A 17625-nucleotide genomic window follows, 5' to 3' on the forward strand; every position below is an offset into this window, starting at 1 on the left:
GAATATCAAAACCGCGTATGTCTAGATCAATGTCGAAGGGGCTTTCGTCTCTCGTCTGGATGGTCGCGTGGCAGCAGCTCATTCGCTTTTCTTGCATCGGCCTTGAAATTGCTGGCTAGTCTTCAACGTTTTCTTCGAAAACAACACCCATGGGTTGCACATTTCATATCGGACTAGAAATATAACGAAAAATAAAACCAAAACAAGATCTCTGGTGACATAATTCGTTGAACTAGATACTTTGGGTTATTTATGAGCGTTTCGCTATTATTGCCGAACTTCAACATAGTGCAACAGCAGACGTTGCAAACAGCAAAATGAAACAGGTGCAAATCCAACTCACAAAAGAAAACAGCAGCACAAACCTTCAAAATGGATATTAGCTTAACACCAATGCGACGTTTTGAAATTCTTATGCAAACTCGTTCCAAGATTATCATCCGTCCAGAAAAGTTATCTCATGCAAGGTGACGATGCAGCTATGAGGCAACCTTGGAATTTTTATTTTTCGCGCCAATAATAGCTGATACTGCATAATGTCTTGTTGCGCAGCAGGTAAATATTGTTCAGACAAAAGGCTTTTGGCTGTTGTTTTTGTTTCGGTTTTTTTTTTTGTTTTTTTTTTTCTTTCCCATTTAATATAACGAAACGAGCAAAGTTTTCCCTCAAGGCTGTTGAGTTTGTTTGTCCTGTGGACGTTTGGGCGGTATAATCATGAAGCACTAAGCTTCTCGTTCATAACAGCATTTACATGCACCGGCAAACTTTTCCGGGTACGTGAAAGAAAAACAAAACGGCCAAACCCTCAGTCTATTGGCATGCGTCACACAGTGATGAAAACCTGCAAGAAAAATGTAGTCAGCCAACTGCAAAATGGCAATAGAATTAATTTTTCCTGATTGAGGAAGGAATGGCCAGCCAGCAACTGCGAAATAGATTACGTTGCGAATTTTGGACCAGAATTTTGGGTCAAACGTTATTTTGAGCACAATCGATAATGGTGTTGTCTGTTTTGAACGACTCGTTTCTCACAGGGAACCGTGACCTGAGCTCTTTCGAATGTTTTTGGCCAGTTGCGTCACAGTTTATTTTGTCACCGTTTGCCTCATTTGGAAATGCAAATAGTAAAGCTTTGACTTTTTTTGCAATTTGGAACAGTAAACAATGTTTGACAAACAGTCGCTGGAAACGAGGCTAGAAACGTGACGTAGAATTTGTTGGCAATCATCAATTCAAGTCCTGCAGGCGTGGCCTTGTCAGCCTGACCAATCCCAGCCTTTGTTGTGAAAATGGCGTGAGTCTGACGTCTGCTGCGATTTCTTCTATGGGTTGTATCTTTATGTTTTGTTCATTGTTCCATACACAGTGACGAACTTGAGCAGCGAACACATTTCGCAAAAAATTTGTGTCAATTTGAAGATATATTATTAGTGGTTTTTTGGCTTTTGAAAATCAATTTTACCTTTTGTCGCAATTATTGCGTAGCAGGATGAAGGTTGGGCAATCATCGGAGATTTTAGGATCCATACAGAAAAGGGTCTTGCTGACGAAGCCAATGGAAAGATGTCAACCTTATTCAATTCATGCGTGAGTGTCGTACAACATCTACATTCTTCTACTTAAGTCTATAACACAAAAACTGTTTAATTTTTACCAAATTTTTTATTTATCATTAGTGCATTGTGTTCATTCTCGTTGTTTTCAATTGTGTTGCAGGCCACAGAAACGATGGGGATCGTCTACTCATACTAACAGTGCTGGAGGCATTATTGCAACCAAAAATGAAACAATACCATTGAGCAAGGAATCATCAACTAGAGTTTCAAGTCAGATAAAGACAGTTGTCTCTCTGTTTGTGGAACTAGTCAAAACAAGCACGCCATCTTTTGAATTTTCCTTATCAAACTTGGCTAAGAGGCCACCCTTTCCGAACCTACAAACTGACAAATCCAAAGACAGTGTTACAAATGCTAACACAAAGATGGAACAAAAAGATGGATCAGAGTATAAAAGTGGTATCCCGTCATACTTCGATATTCTTGGAAGAAAAAAGGAAGAAAAGACAGTTGGTGCCATACCTCAATGGAAAATTAAAAGGAAAACAGTAAGCCAAGAGAGCATAGATGCCCGGACAAAGCATGTGGTTTCAGCAGTAGCAAAAGCAGTAACTAAATCTAGTTTGTTAGTACGCCTTGAAGATTTTTGCCGTCACATGTTCGAATACCCTCAAGCAAAGAGTTTGGCCTCACGGGTGAGATACGAAACGTTACTATCTTCTGATCAAACTTCACTATTTACTTAATTCCTTTGGCCTTGATTCGCTTAGGAGGGCGCAGTTTCAATTTTGTTACGCTTGAAGCATAGCATTCCTCGCGACGAACTTGTCCACCGTCAAATCCGCGAAGGTTTGGCCCTAGTTGGTTACGCTGATCCTTTACCAGCTAGAGGTATTCGCATCCTGTCGATTGATGGGGGAGGAACCAGGTCAGTTGACGGCGCTACTTTTTTTTTAGCTGTAATTATGAGACTTTATGGAACGTTCACTTTCAGAGGCTTGCTAGCACTTAGAATCCTTCGCCATCTGGAAGAAATTGGAGGTCGACCGATATACGAGAGTTTCGACTATATTTGTGGCGTGAGCACCGGTGCTATTCTTGCCTTACTTATTGGTGCTTCCAAAAAGAACGTTGTGGATGTGGAAGCCATGTACCGTCAAATAAGCAGCGAAGTTTTCAAACAAGATCGCTCTTCGGGACTAGGCGGACTACTGTGGAGCCATGCTTACTATGATACTGACAAATGGGAGAAAATTTTGAAAAATAAAATAGGTCTGATAGATTAACAGTATTTTCTTACAATTAGCATTATCACGATAATTTAATTCTTTAGGAGAGACTGTAATGATACGAACTGCCCGTGAGCCCAACTGCCTTAAAGTGTCGGCTATTTCAAGCATTGTTAGTCAGGAAATGCTCCGGCCTTTCGTATTTCGCAACTATACCTTACCTTTCCGCGTCCAGTCGCTCTACAGTGGAACCTTCCGCCACAAAATGTGGGAAGCAGTGAGAGCTTCATCGGCTGCGCCGGGATACTTCGGGGAATTCAAACTGGAAGAAAATATCCACCAAGACGGAGGATTGTTCGTCAATAATCCGTGCGCTGTGGCCATACACGAGGCCAAATGTATCTGGCCGAATGCCAAACTATTAAGTGTAGTGTCAATTGGCACCGGACGATGTCAGCCCTTGAATATAGCAGCGCCCGGTGGGAATGCCATTGATCCAAGTACTACAACTTTAAAACAGAAGCTGAGTAAGGTGATCGATTCGGCTACTGATACAGAGGTAACTGAAATGCGAATCGTAATGATTAAATTTGTTCATCGCCTTAGTCTGTTTTCCTCCTTAGCGCGTACATACAATCCTTCACGACCTTTTGCCACCGAAAGTGTACTATCGCTTCAATCCATACTTGAGCGAAATCCATGGTCTAGATGAGACGGATCCAGCACGGTGGGACAAAATGCTCGAGGATGTGGACATGTACATCAGGAAGAATCATAGCAATATGAATCAAGCTGCCAGGTATTAAAGAAAAGCCTAGTTTTAATTTTTAACTATCCTACAAAAACCGTTGCTTTGAATTCAGTACGCTACAAGTACCCCGAAGTGCCTACCAATGTGCGAAAGACTGGATGGTTGAAAAGCGGTTTTTGCTCCAGAATATGGCGAGTTTCTAGTCCCTCAACAGGCTTGGTCGATTGTGGTAAATTTTGCTGGTTGTATTGTTATACGGTATGCACTCACTAGGACCCTGTTTTTATTTGTTTACTTTTTCCCTCTTATTCTTCTATGAAGATCTTCTGAACTAGGACAAAATTGACGTTCAAAGTATTTCAGTGATTTTAACAATGAGACACCGATCGAAGGTTGTAAAATTTCGTAAAAATCAACTAGTGTAATGATGTTACTGTGAAAACATACAGTTGCGTTTTCCTGTATGACAAAATATTGTAAATAGGAACATATGAAAAACAATAATACGCGACTGCATTCAGCTTTTTTCAGCTTTAAGCCCTGGAACGGCCATTCTGCGAAGTAAAAACTCATAAAAACTTTTTTTTTGTATTAAACAGTGTATTGTTCATAGAGTTTTATCGTGGGACTCATAGTTTTTGAATAAAACGTAAAAAACGGTAAAAGTTGGGTTAAAAAATTAGCGCGGGCTCATATTGCCGGGCTTATAAAATCATATATATAAAATCGGGAAAAATCAAAATCTTTCGGAATGCGATGAAAATCCCACAGTATAACTTAATCTTAACGCTGATTCAGAAAAAACCATTTTTTTCTTGTCAAGTAAGCCGTTTTTGAAATAATCGTAATTTAAAGATAAAGTCGGGCTCATTTTTTTTAAACCCAACTTCACCATTTTTTACGTTTTATTCAAAAACTATGAGTCCCACGAGAAAACAACCCTCATATTCGTGATGCTTGTTCAATTCTGCATCGAAACCATGTATTTAAAGCGAAATCTAAAATCTTGCCAAAATTGAAAAAGTAAGAAGGCTATAGCCTTCTCCATAGACTTTTCCAATTTTCTTCAAATCCTAGATTTCATTAAAAATACATTATTCCGATTCGAAATTGATCGCTGATCACGAAAATGGGGTATATTTTTATATCAGGCTTGTAGTTTTTGAATTAACCGTAAAAAACAGAAAGTCGGGCTTATTTAGTCGGGCTTAAAATTTTTTTTGGTCTGTGTATGTAGAGAATTAACTAGAAACGTGACCGTTAGATGGCGATAGCAGTAAAACGGAAAAAAAGGCCCATATTTTTTATTTTTATTTTGGGTAAAACGGATTGTCATATGGCAATCCGTTTTACATAAAAAAAAAAAAAAAAATGGCGGAAAAAAAATAAAAAATCGCACTTTTTTCTTTTTTTCCGACACGTAGCCATCTACCGCTCAGACTCATTATTACTGGCGTAGGCAATTTCAGTCCATTGGATGCCATTCGCAGTTAGTTCAGTAGCGTGGATGGAGAATAACGCGTGGCTGGAGGAACAATTGAAAAATGGATAAGATAATACAACAAAAGGATGGTAAGTATAAACATTATTATATTTGTTTTGAATTATTAAGTATTGTTTATTAGATCAAATTATGGACCTGCAGGCTCAATTATTGCAACAGCACAAAATATTAGATAACAGCAAAGCTAAGGATGGTAAGGCCTAATACATAATGATTATATTTATTTGCTTTTATTCATTTGTGTTTTGTAGCTCAAAGTTTGAGTCTACAAGCTCAGCTAGGGGAAAAGAACAAATTGGAACGGAACAGTTTCCAAACAGTGAAGGAGGTTTTTCCAAACTCAAACCTAACTGAACATGAGGATGAATTGGCATTAGGCGAACACAGTCAGGTACCTAAACTTTTCAAATAAGAATTCAAAATAAGTATAGAATTTTAACAAACATTTATTTATTGTTTAGTTATTCAGTCTACCACCTGACAGTGTGTTAAATTTAAATTCTGTTAGTGCTGCACAAAAAGAATCGTTAGTAATAAGCCCATGCAGTGAAGGAAGTGAACAATTGTGGGACCGTATTTGGGCCAAAAATGGGTGTGGTACGGAAACCAAGATATGGCACAAGTTCAACATGAAACATGGATTAGGTACTTTTCGGTTTTATGTCTATTGAAAAAGTATTTTTAATGCTATTATTTTGCATTCACAGAATTTAATGGGGGATCAAATCAAGTCTGGAAGTGTTACAGGATGGAAGAGTCAGCCTACAGATGAAAAAACACTGAGAGTGCATTACCATTAAGGTATGAGGTAAAGTAATAGAGTATGAACATTGTCTAATGAGAAGTACCATCTTGTGTTAATAAATCCAGTACAACAGCAATCCTTTATAGTTCTGTCACAGCTAGAAACCTCAAATAATTCTGCTTCTCTGTCTAAAGAACAACTTGTCCTTTACGTTCAGAGTGTTGGGGAAACTGGGTACTTAAATGGCCCTAAAGATGTTTTAATTTTGCTGCCATTGCAGAGATGAACATCATACATGGACTCTTTAGGTATGAAAGGATTTTTCTTCAAATAATTTTGAATTTATGACGAAGAATTTCTCCTCCTTTTTGCCAACCAGGTCTAATCTACCAAAAAAAATTTTATCCAAAAGGAAAGGATTTTCATGTACTGGGAACACAACTATCAACAATGCAACATTGTACAGGTAGCTAGTTTATCATTCAAGAGCCTTATACAATGATGTTAATCTGCAATTTGTATGTCCTTCCCCAAGCTTCCACCAGAAGTTGAATCTATGAGTCATGTAAGTTACATGATCAACAGTTGATATGTTTAACGGTGTTGTTTTTCTTTTCTCAATATAGGTTAATAGTAACATTGGATCTGAAAAAATTCTTGGTTGGGGCAAGACACTGAATAAATTGTATTGATTGGATGGATGACATGACATTTCTATACTTAATTCGGATTCCCCAGACGGTATTTGATATTAAAAAAATTGAAGTGCATATCTGGGCTCCCTTCTTTTCTGAAGCCCCGTTTCCCCTTGACTCGTAATAAGCCCGTAGGGGGTCATGCCCCTACTGTACGGTATATATAAAAATAACATATACCGAGGTTTGGAGGGCTCTGGCCGGAAAGGGGACGTGGGGTGCCGCTTAGTCCGATGATGTGTTCACGGAGGGCGATGTGGCTACCCACAAATCCGAACTAAAGGTTAATCGCTCCTGTAAAAATGTTCCAAATCTTCAGCTCTTCTTCCGGCTTCTCTTAGCCAATCACCGGGTAATCTCCCCGGTGGGTCAACAAGGCAGTGTCTCCCCCTGCCTGGGTTGACGGCAACTCTTGAAAGGGCTATTATGCCTTTTTAAAGTTGCAAAAATAATGGTAATGTGCAGAGAATTGTCAATAAAATTTTTTTTAGAAAATATTTTTTGCAAAATTTGTTTCTTTCATTGTCTGTGTTACCCGTGTTCACAAATTACATTTATCAACTCTTTTTTTTTCTTCGCATTATTTGTTTTTGTCACCTTTGAGGGTAAGCATTGTTTCCATTGGTTTATCGTTTATATGTTAGTATTCTATTATTATCCAGGGATCGAACCCTGGAAGTTCGGCATACCGCGCCGATGCTCTACCAATGAGCCATGAATCATATGATGTCAAGTTGGCTTTTTTCTAATTACTTGTGGACTTGCATTTACACTTAGAATAAAAAGGAAATGCAATTCTGCAATATACTCTTCTACATTTATTCTACTTCATTTTTACACATCTACTGAGGTTTGATCCCAGGGTAACAGGTATCGCAACTGAAGGCTCTACCACAGAGCTATGAACCTTATGAAAGAAATAGAAAGATAAACATATACTTGTGAAAGACTGCATAAACATCCTAGACGATAACATATAATATGCGATAATAAAATATTTAGATATATCTCGTGGCTCAATGTTAGAGCATCGGCGTTGCACGCTGAATGTCTGGGGATCGGTTCCCATACGGGTAAAACGAAGTACAAAATTACTTCAAAAAATTTCCAAATATTACATATTGTTCCTTGAATCTAAGTGGAAAAATTCAAAGAGTGTAATAAATAATAATTGAATACTTACAGATAAACGATAAACCAATGGAAACAATACTTACCATCAAAGGTGACAAAAACAAATAATGCGAAGAAAAAAAAGAGTTGATAAATGTAATGTGTGAACACGGCTAACACAGACAATGAAAGAAACAAATTTTGGATAAAATATTTTATAAAAAAAATTTTATTGACAATTCTCTGCACATTACAATTATTTTTGCAACTTTAAAAAGGCATAATAGCCCTTTCAAAAGTTGCCGTCAACCCAGGCAGGGGGAGACACTGCCTTGTTGACCCACCGGGGAGATTACCCGGTGATTGGCTAAGAGAAGCCGGAAGAAGAGCTGAAGATTTGGAACATTTTTACAGGAGCGATTAACCTTTAGTTCGGATTTGTGGGTAGCCACGTCGCCCTCCGTGAACACATCATCGGACTACGCGGACATCCACGTCCCCTTTCCGGCCAGAGCCCTCCAAACCTCGGTATATGTTGTTTTTATATATACCGTACAGTAGGGGCATGACCCCCTACGGGCTTATTATGAGTCAAGGGGAAACGGGGCTACGGAAAGGAAGGGAGCCCAGATATACACTTCAACTTTTTAAAAATTAAATACCGTAGGAGAACGTGAGCAAAGTTTAGATATTCCATGTCGTGCATCCAGTTATTATAATTTATTTGGTGTCTTGCTCAATAAGCGCCCTTTTTCATATTCCGTATTACTATTAATCTATATTCAGAAAAAAAACGTCGTTAAAAATAACATTCTTATCAAGGTGACTTACATGACTCTTAGATTTATTCTTTGGCAGATTTATATCACGTTTGTGGTGGGAACTTCTGAAAGGACAAATAAAAACGAAATAAATTTCAATATCATTTGAACAAAAATTCTTTCCATACCTCGAAACCCCTGATTATGTTCATCGATACCACGTCATCGAAGTGAGAAGTCTTAGGCGTCATTTGAGCACTCTACGGGATGCAGTTATATTCGATCCGATTTGATCATGCTGATACTTTACTTCCCTTCACAGAATTCCACTAGTTGACTAATGTTAATGACCTCGAAGTATTTTATTTTTTATGTAAACAGCAGTTGACCTTCCATTCTGTAACGCTCAAGTATCTTCCGAATTCATTTGATTTGATCCACCTTAAAAATCCTGTAAATGCCAAACAACAGCATTAAAAATATTGACAGCAAAAAGCAGCGCATTACTTAAATTTACGTTTAGCGTAAACGACAAAAAAGGATCCTCTACATAATTCCTGATTCTGTGAATTCCATAAATTCCTACTACATTACTATACTATATTTAAAAAACAAATAAGATAAATAAAACAGATAAGGAATAACATTTTTGCTCATTTTACTTACTTGATACAGAAATTTATCATTTAGCATACACCTGTAATATTCTGGCAGGAGCTCCAGAAAGGCCAATCTAATTGAAAATGTAAACATTAGATAACCCCCACGTCCCCTTTCCGGCCAGAGCCCTCCAAACCTCGGTATATGTTGTTTTTAAATATACCGTACAGTAGGAGCATGACCCCCTACGGGCTTATTATGAGTCAAGGGGAAACGGGGCTACGGAAAGGATGGGAGCCCAGATATGCACTTCAATTTTTAAAATATTAAATACCGTATGGCGAAGCTGAATTAAGTACAAAAATTCCATGTCGTCCATCCAATTTTTACAATTTATTTACTGTACTGCTCCAACCAAGAACCTTTTCAGATCCTGTGTTACTTTTAACCTTTAGTACGAAAAAACGAAACAAAACATCGTTAACCATAAAGATTATTGCTAACATGACTTACGGTAATCATAGATTCATCTATGGGCAGGTTCATATTAAGTTTCTGGTAGAAACTTCTGCAAGGGCATACTGCTTGCAAATGAAAACATTGCATAACACACTTGGTAAACTAATCCCATTAGAACTTTGCATTTGATAGGTGTGTTCTCAGTACGACCAAAATCCTTTCCTATTGAACAGAGAAATGTTATGTAGATTAAACATTGTAGGAATAAGCTAGAATAAAAGCTTCATTTTTCCTTACCAGTCCATTTGTAAGATGAGTTTGCGTTTTCGACAGGTTAATAAATTGTAATCCACCCAATTAATATAACGTCAGCAACATCAACCTCAAAGCTCATTCTGAAACAAAAGTAACAGAAAAGTTAACAGTTCTGAACGAAGTAAGTAATTTCAATATCATTTAAAGAAAAATTCTTTCCACAATTAGAAACCCGTTTATGTTCAGTAAAAGTGAAAAGTCGTTGGCATATTTTGAGTGCTTAGTTAACCCATGCTCGCAATAACCAACGCTCCTTTCTGCGCGCAAATGGTTCTGACAGCCGTTCCTATGAGTGAGAAGCAGAATTACTTTAGGCATCTGGTTTTGACATCATCCAAAGAACGCAGTTATACTAGGTTAAATTTTATCACGCTCATACTTTCCTTTGGAAAACGCGCAAAACTCCATTAGTTATCTAACGTTAATGACCTTCACGTGTTTTTCTACCGTTAACAATGGCCGACCTTCCATGGCGTAATGCTCACGTGATTCCGGATTCATTTGGCTTGCTCCTCGACAAAAATTCTATGAATGCCAAATACTAGCACTAAACATACTTTATCAATTGACAAAAAAAAACAGTAAATTACCTAAATTTCTGTTTGACATCGACCTAAAGCGATAAAAGGGATCTCCTACATGGTGTATCAAAAACTTGATGTAACTCAATGTGGTCTAATGGATCTTCACGAAATGATATTTGGCTTCCACGTAAGTGGCTTCTAAACATTTGCCTCCACAAACAAATTGCATGGTCACATTCGAGGAATTTTCTACAGGCAAATTGTTTTGGCAGCAAAGATTTTTTGTGGACTTTACAAGTCGTCATTGCATGTACCTTTAAAAAAAAATGTAAAACCTTAATCAACAACGGTAATTGTTTTGATCAATAAACGTAAAAATCAAAAGCATACCCGGTCGCCACAGTCTTTGCAGCGTATCCACTAGACCCTCATGTCCCTTCATTATACCAAACAAGAATTCTGTGTGCATCGTTCATGAATAAAAAATTGTTAATGACAATGACAATTCCCTTGGTATCGGGAATTTAGGAATGTCGCTCAAAGAAGCGCAAATTACGCTTTTCAAAACCACTACGCAATCCTTTGCCATTCGAAACTTGCTTGACGAAGTCGACAGTTATTTGGGAAGTATGTACGTAAGATCCTTTAGGCCCACTTTTGGACATGACTGTTCAGTTGTTATTTGAATGCAGCATTATGTTGCAAACCTCTCCTGTCCAGCAACAAATTCAAGAAAGCTCTACTCATGCATCAGCACGTGAAGACATACTTCACCAGGAAGACAATATCATACTGTCACTCCAATGACTTTTCTTATTGAAACCAGGAAAGCAAGATAGCTTCTGAAACACAATGAGAAGATGGATGTTGATCACACTAGCCAAAACCTTTGTCCAAAGAAATTTGATTTTTTTAAATGTATGTTTTACCTAATATAACATATGAATTATTAATATTAGAATGCTAAACAAACTCTGTAAAAAAAAAACATTACCAGATGTAACATCTACAATGCTGATTGAGAATCCTCAGATCTCTATGTAACAGGGAGCTTGATGTCAGAGTTTCCAGACAGCCTGGATGGTGAATCCTTTCTGTAATTATGCAATAACAGATAAAATATATTGATTTTTTAACCCGAGCCAATTGGAGAGTTATCAACAGAAACAGCTAGCACCTCTGAATTCTGAACTAACAGAAATTAGGTGTTGATACAAAAAAATTCTCATTTTTTTTAAAGAGAATTATTCTCTTGGTTCTCAAATTGACTTTTGCCGCAATTCAATGGTGGGTCAAGAAATAAGACAAAACAGTATGTTTCCCTGATCAAATGTATGAAGGTTTTCGAACAGACAGTGGTGGAAGCTTGGCCACTTTTGTTTAGGGTTCCTTAATTTTACACAGCAAACTTTTCTCATCTCATCCTTGAAAAGGTAAAATGAGCATGTCTAGCAAAATTTTGGCAAAATAGTTCTTACTGCCTAGAAATAACCAAGATGAGGAAATGTAAGTACCAAATCTACATCACCAACATGGCTTCCACATTTGTCATACCTTTGAATGTCTCACATTCAAAAATTTATGCAAGTAAAGCATATAATTGTTAACTATAGCATTTACCTGTCATGCTTTCCTTATTGAATAGATATTCAAGAAAAATCACTCAAGAAAAATTTTTGCTACAACTTCAATATGTTTTCTTTATTGCATTCATTGAAGTAAAATCTTTCACCCCGTGAATTCCACGGAGCTCTAACGTGAAGAAGTGCACTGGGGAAACTAGGTGGCGCTGGTAGGATGATTGTGTTGTACCAGATAGTTTAAAAGTAAAATTGCTGGTTTAACAAGAAAACCAATGACTTAATCGAAATCAGTGTTCAATTTTGAAAATATTGCGATATTTTGTTTGCCGGTGGGGCCTTAATTACTGCATGGTGGATTATTACTAGATGGCGATGTAGGATCTCTGAAAACAATTAGCAAAAGAAAGAGCCGAGGTTCGTAAGAAAAGGATTGGGTCAAACGGCGTTAAATTTTTGGTAATGTATGAAAAAATTTATACATATGTTTAAATGGCATGAAAACCAATAACCAATAATAAAACATACAGAACGCATTCTGGTTATGACATATCGTAACCAATTTTACATCTGTTAGTTGCAATTTAGCCGTTAGGTGGCAGCAGTTTTACTGGTGACGTTGACAGCTACAGCCGCCAAACGCAGTATTGCAGCAGCAACGTTGGAAGTTTAACAATTTAGATACAAGCCAGCTACGGTGTTAGTGAGGTTGTTTGTAGAACAGGACTACTTGGAACAAATCAAAATGGTAAGCGGTAACTTTCTTATTTTCATTTTTAGATTGTTACGTTTCTGATTCCATATTGTATTTCACAATTTTACAGCCGTCTGCCCCGGCAAGTGCTACTTCAGTTGGTGCTGGAGGCCGTTCACCAAACTCCGGTGGCTCAGGCCCAAGAGCCGGATCGGGAAGCACTGTTAGACAAAGGTACACATGCAAACAAAAAACACATGCAAAGTGTTGTTATTTCCTGAAGCTTCAATAAAATATTTCTATACAGGAAAACCACTAGCAGCAGCACTACTACAGCTACCCGTTCACGTGCAGGAGGCACCAGCTCTGGTGGCATGTGGAAATTCTACACTGATGACTCTCCCGGAGTAAAAGTGTAAGTATTAATCTGCTAGGTTTTAGGTTTACCTAATGGTAATTTTATTGTATTGGTTTTTACTTAACAGGGGACCTGTTCCTGTTCTGGTCATGTCACTCCTTTTCATTGCTTCTGTTTTCTTGTTGCATATTTGGGGTAAATATACCCGATCTTAAGACTGTTTAAAGGACCCGTGAAGAGTTCTAACTGGCTGGTCACCATTCCACTGTTGATTCTCTGTCTGGGTTGAGAATACAAATTTATTTCCCATATAATGTCAATGATTGAACTTTAACACATGAAGGGTAATCCTAACTGTTCAACTTTTATTTTCATTTCCAAGTCTAAAAATTATGAATAAGGCATTTTGTTTACAAACATTGGGTAAATGGTAATACTCAAGTGAAAGTATGCAAAGAGTTAATGACCATTTAAAAGTTTGTTTGAAACATACAAGGGAGATAAATTGAGAGCAATCGTCTCTTTTATTTGAATTTGTGTTATAATTCGCCAGATGTTAGTTATGAATTAAAGCTCTTGCTCCCACTCCCTATTACCACTCTAAAGCGAATGAATAATCACAAAGACAATGCAAACATACAAACAGAGCAATTGGACTTTGGTGGAGGAGACATAATGAGGGGAATGCTACATACAATTGGTTCCTCTAACCGTCGATTTGAGACTCATTACCAACCGCTGAAGCATCGACGGCGTCGCCAGGGATGATGAGCATTTTCTCCTCCCCATCCGATGATCCCCCGTCCTCACCATCTTCACCCTCAGCATCTTCTTCCTCTTCTTCTCGGCCGTCTTCCCCCTCCTCCAGCGGTTCCGCAAAAACAATCTGGGTAGCGCCGTCTACCGAAACGTCCGCCTGTACATGCTTTAGGCAATGAAAATGAAAATCAAATGCATCATCATACTAAATAAATGAGCCTACCCCACGTAATTTCGAATGAGTCTTGATGTGCTTCGAAAGGTGGTCACTTCGCATAAATCGCTTACCGCACTCTGGACATTGAAAGCGCTTTTCTCCAGTGTGAGTTCGTCTGTGTCTCTATATCAACAGGAAAATGGCGGTTTTCGTGAGTCGAAAAATCATCATAAGGGCGAGATTGAATTCTACCTGAAGTTCGTCGGATCTGGTAAATCGTTTACCACAATAATACCACGAGCAAACAAAAGGTCGATCGCCTGAGTGCCACCGCAAATGGGCGCGCAAATGAGACGTCTTGCCGTACACCTTTCCACAGCCTTGATGGTGACAGATATGAATTTTACGCTTGTTTTCTCCAACCCTTCGAATAATATCGAAGATAAGATTAAATTTTCTGCATAATAGAAACATTTAATAATACGTACTGTTTCCCTTCACCATCTTTGCAATTCGGACAAGTGCATGCTACACGACGAAGACGAGGTTTAGCTGGACTTGAGCTATTGGCTGCAGGGGCGGAAGAATCAGTAGTCATTACCACCTCCATCGTTCCCTCGGCCGGTGTAGGGGATGAAAGTTGCCCACTGGAGGTGGTCGCGGCGGGAGCCACAGTTACTAGTTGTGTAGCCTGGGGTGTGCCCGTGGTCACAACCTGCCATTTCGTAGGGTCATTCGGATCTTGCTGAAGCTGCTGACCTAAGGATGAAGCAGCTGCAAAGTTTTTGTTTTGTTCGTTAAAGTGGATTTTTCTCATGCGATTGGCAAATAAAAAAAATTATAATAATTTCCCATTAACTTTCATGCCTTTTAGCCTTTACCCTAGACACTATTAGGATTATGTAAATATTTTATATTAACCTATTATTTGAGTTCCTGGTGGAAGAACCGGCTGTGACTGCTGGGATACAGTCGATAAAGTCTGCTGGCCTGTAAGGGCTTGGAGGCTTGATGCTGGTATCACTTGGACGTTTCCGAGTCCGGGGATATTCTGAATGGGAAAAGCTTGCAACAAATTTGAGCCAGTCTGCATTCTAGTCAAGCCTGAAAGACTCGATGCTGGAATCATCGTAAGTTGGTTGCTACCTCCAGACAGCCCTGAGTCGAATGAATGATAATAACCATATAAATGCATTCCGTCCGTCAACAAAAAACCCATCAGTAATCGTAAATTAAATTTAAAATACCAGCAATCGTTATCTGCTGCGATACATTTTGAAGCTGCTGCTGCTGCTGTTGTTGTTGTTGCGCATTGGCATTTGGGTTGGTCGACTGGTTATTACTACCTGCGCTAGCTCCGTTATTCTCAACAGTACTGATTTGAAGAGCGCCATCGTTTGATTGGGTTATTGTGACAGTTGATGCTCCTGAAGTGTTAGTGCTGCTATTTGAGTTATTAGTCACCGTCGTTTGTTGCTGTTGCTGCTGTTGTTGTTGACCCCCGGGACTCAACAATGTAGTAGTGCCCATTTGTGACAGATTAGCTATTTGCACTGTCTGGATCTGCCCATTAGCATTAATTATTTGCGCATATTGCTGCTGCTGAGGTACCTGCCAATTGATGGAGGAGAAAAAATCGCTAAAGCTTCTACAATCTTCGAATTTTACGAGCTACTCGGTACCTGCAAAGAAGACAAAACTTGCATTTGGGTGCCGGATTGCATCAGGCCAGGAATGCCGCTAGAAATCATTTGAACAGGAAGTTGTAAAGTTTGGTAAACTGTTTGTCCGTTCGCAGTGGACACTGGCACTTGCACGGAAATGGTGGCTGTTTGTTGCATTGGTAACTGTAGAACTTGCTGCATACCACCGGCTGTTCGGACTGTAACCCCTTGGGATCCTGACTGAACACCCACATTTTGTAGCGTGAACGGCAATGACTGTGCCTGATTATTAGGGGCACGGATGATTTGACCGTTGGATGTCAAAAGTGCCTGACTGTGGCCTAGCTGCACCTGTTGCCCCCCTCCTCCTGTTGGGATGAAGATTGCCTCTTGACCGTCAATGGTAACTGTCTGGAAGGCAGGTGACATACTGTATGATACACCTCCAGTTGAAGTGTTGTTGTTTGAGCCGGATGTCAACAACTGTGTACCCTGTGCAGTCTGAGCAATACAGTTTCAGAATACAACTTGAATATGGGAAATATGTCTGTGTAACGTAATGTAACAAACCTGTATGATCTGCCCTTGCAGTCCTTGCAAGGAAAGAATGTTGGAGGGGCTAACACTGACAGTTTTAGCCTGACCCTGTGCGCCTTGGGTGTTTGTAGCAAGTGTGCCATTTTGTTGAATTTCTCCATTAGAAACACCTGCCTGGGAACATTTATGAATCATACAATTTGAATTATAGGTAACTACACTTGTTCTGTAATTAGTATACTTGTTGTAGTAGACTCTGAAGTTGGGCCGGAGTGAGCACTTGGCCCTGCAGGTTAGTGGCCTTCATCAGGGTGGGGGGAGGTGCCCCCCCTTTGGCTTCTCCGGCACCACCCACTTTCCTCTTCTTCTTTGCCGTCACGGAGAGTGACAACACTTCTGTACGCTCCTAAAAACAAGAAAAAAGAATCAGTATTGAAAGAAGACACAAGATGGCCAAAAACAATCATAACGAAAGCACTGTACTTAAATGCCAGCATTAACTATTTCTTTTTAAGTTATTAAACACCTCATCATCAGTGGATTGTGTCTCACGCTTGACTTTGGAAGGTGCTGTTGTGGCCATGACAGGTTGGACTTGGACCATGGATGTAAAACATCCCGCCATAAAGAGAATTGACAGGTCACAAAAACTAGGACACCAAAAAAGCGATCAACCGAGCCTTCTGTTGTTGTCAATAAGGGAAGATGTTTTGTATCACAGAGGTGACAGCATAAATCCACGTGCAAAGTCGTTCAACAGTTTCTCTATAGTAGAATCCTTCAGTTTGTGCAGAATCAGAAAGGTGAACAGCCTCCCAAACATTGAAAGAGGGTGGAAAAATCAAGGGGAGGAGAGGGAGGAAAAAGGGAGGGACGCCGCTGGAAGTTTGGCCTCGCCCTGATCCCTGCCTTAGAAACAGCTAGACGACGCACACACAGCGCTATGTATATGGCACACAGTAAAAACAATGATCACTGGGACAGCTCACCTAAATCAGAGAAAAGATGCAACTAGGGCTTACGATTTGATTTGATCCAGCTGTATGAACGTTGCCTTTTTTTTTTTTCTTTTTCCCGGTGAAAACTGAACAGGGCTAGAAAACTGTTTTGGCACGGAAAAAAGAGGCGAAGACTCGATGCGTATGGGCGTAACAAAGGGCGGAGATGTGAGTGCTGAGTTTGCTCCCCCTTCACTTTCTGGTACAGCCTTGTCAATGCTAAATAGATGGAAAAGGCCTGTTAGGTAAACCCAGCTTGTCCTATCTCTCCAACAATAAAATGAAGAAATGATATATGTTGAACTTCAAAAAAGAAATCCTGATCAATATAGTAGTTTCTTCGGACCATAACGAAGCTCTCAGGATTGTTTTATACTTGGCACATCATAAGCAAAAAAATAAAGAAATAAAATTCAATGATGAAAAAGAGCCATCTAGCGGTAACCTGGGATTACAATAAAACTCATTACCTAGACTAGTAGTGGCCAGGCCTGTATTCCTCAAGCACTATAACGGTTTCGAGCTGCGAGGGAGGGAGAAGGAGGAAATGGGTGGGAGGAGGGTGAAACGAAGGCCTCCCCGCGGGAAGCTTTGGGGGTTGAAACCCGCGTTCATTGGCCCTGTCT

The 17625-nt window shown here is 39.3% G+C and overlaps 4 protein-coding genes across 8 annotated transcripts; 3 read left to right on the forward strand and 1 right to left on the reverse strand.

Moving 5' to 3' along the window:
* Window positions 1-1380: 1380 nt before the first annotated feature.
* LOC130702377 (calcium-independent phospholipase A2-gamma-like) lies at window positions 1381-4019 on the forward strand. The gene is made up of 8 exons (XM_057524062.2): window positions 1381-1587; window positions 1717-2251; window positions 2327-2484; window positions 2551-2828; window positions 2890-3344; window positions 3409-3584; window positions 3649-3765; window positions 3858-4019. The coding sequence occupies exons 1-7, from the start codon at window positions 1490-1492 to the stop codon at window positions 3737-3739; spliced, it is 1791 nt and encodes a 596-aa protein (XP_057380045.1). The 5' UTR covers window positions 1381-1489; the 3' UTR covers window positions 3740-3765; window positions 3858-4019.
* A 971-nt stretch (window positions 4020-4990) lies between these two features.
* LOC130703338 (uncharacterized) lies at window positions 4991-6889 on the forward strand. Its single transcript, XM_057524813.2, has 8 exons — window positions 4991-5108; window positions 5162-5233; window positions 5292-5431; window positions 5502-5685; window positions 5748-5841; window positions 5911-6093; window positions 6165-6251; window positions 6321-6889. The coding sequence occupies exons 1-5, from the start codon at window positions 5081-5083 to the stop codon at window positions 5810-5812; spliced, it is 489 nt and encodes a 162-aa protein (XP_057380796.1). The 5' UTR covers window positions 4991-5080; the 3' UTR covers window positions 5813-5841; window positions 5911-6093; window positions 6165-6251; window positions 6321-6889.
* A 5553-nt stretch (window positions 6890-12442) lies between these two features.
* Window positions 12443-13198, forward strand: LOC130703433 (protein transport protein Sec61 subunit beta-like). The gene is made up of 4 exons (XM_057524933.1): window positions 12443-12580; window positions 12657-12760; window positions 12834-12941; window positions 13012-13198. Exons 1-4 carry the CDS (start codon window positions 12578-12580, stop codon window positions 13097-13099), a joined length of 303 nt encoding a protein of 100 aa, XP_057380916.1. The 5' UTR covers window positions 12443-12577; the 3' UTR covers window positions 13100-13198.
* A 33-nt stretch (window positions 13199-13231) lies between these two features.
* Window positions 13232-17095, reverse strand: LOC130703406 (specificity protein transcription factor 3-like). Of its 5 annotated transcripts, none has more exons than XM_059497218.1 (11): window positions 16991-17084; window positions 16528-16921; window positions 16243-16407; window positions 16035-16175; window positions 15483-15965; window positions 15048-15411; window positions 14722-14958; window positions 14289-14574; window positions 14053-14224; window positions 13867-13983; window positions 13232-13800 (listed from the first exon to the last, which is right to left on the reverse strand). In XM_059497218.1, the coding sequence occupies exons 2-11, from the start codon at window positions 16624-16626 to the stop codon at window positions 13591-13593; spliced, it is 2274 nt and encodes a 757-aa protein (XP_059353201.1). In that variant the 5' UTR covers window positions 16627-16921; window positions 16991-17084; the 3' UTR covers window positions 13232-13590. The 5 variants fall into 5 exon arrangements, with proteins under 5 accessions (XP_059353201.1, XP_059353202.1, XP_057380879.1 ...); XM_059497219.1 differs by having other exon boundaries at window positions 13232-13809; window positions 14289-14559; window positions 16991-17082; XM_057524896.2 differs by having other exon boundaries at window positions 13232-13809; window positions 16991-17081.
* Between the last annotated feature and the right edge of the window lie 530 nt (window positions 17096-17625).

Source organism: Daphnia carinata, chromosome 10 (assembly GCF_022539665.2).
Source record: "Daphnia carinata strain CSIRO-1 chromosome 10, CSIRO_AGI_Dcar_HiC_V3, whole genome shotgun sequence".
NCBI lineage: Eukaryota > Metazoa > Arthropoda > Branchiopoda > Diplostraca > Daphniidae > Daphnia > Daphnia carinata.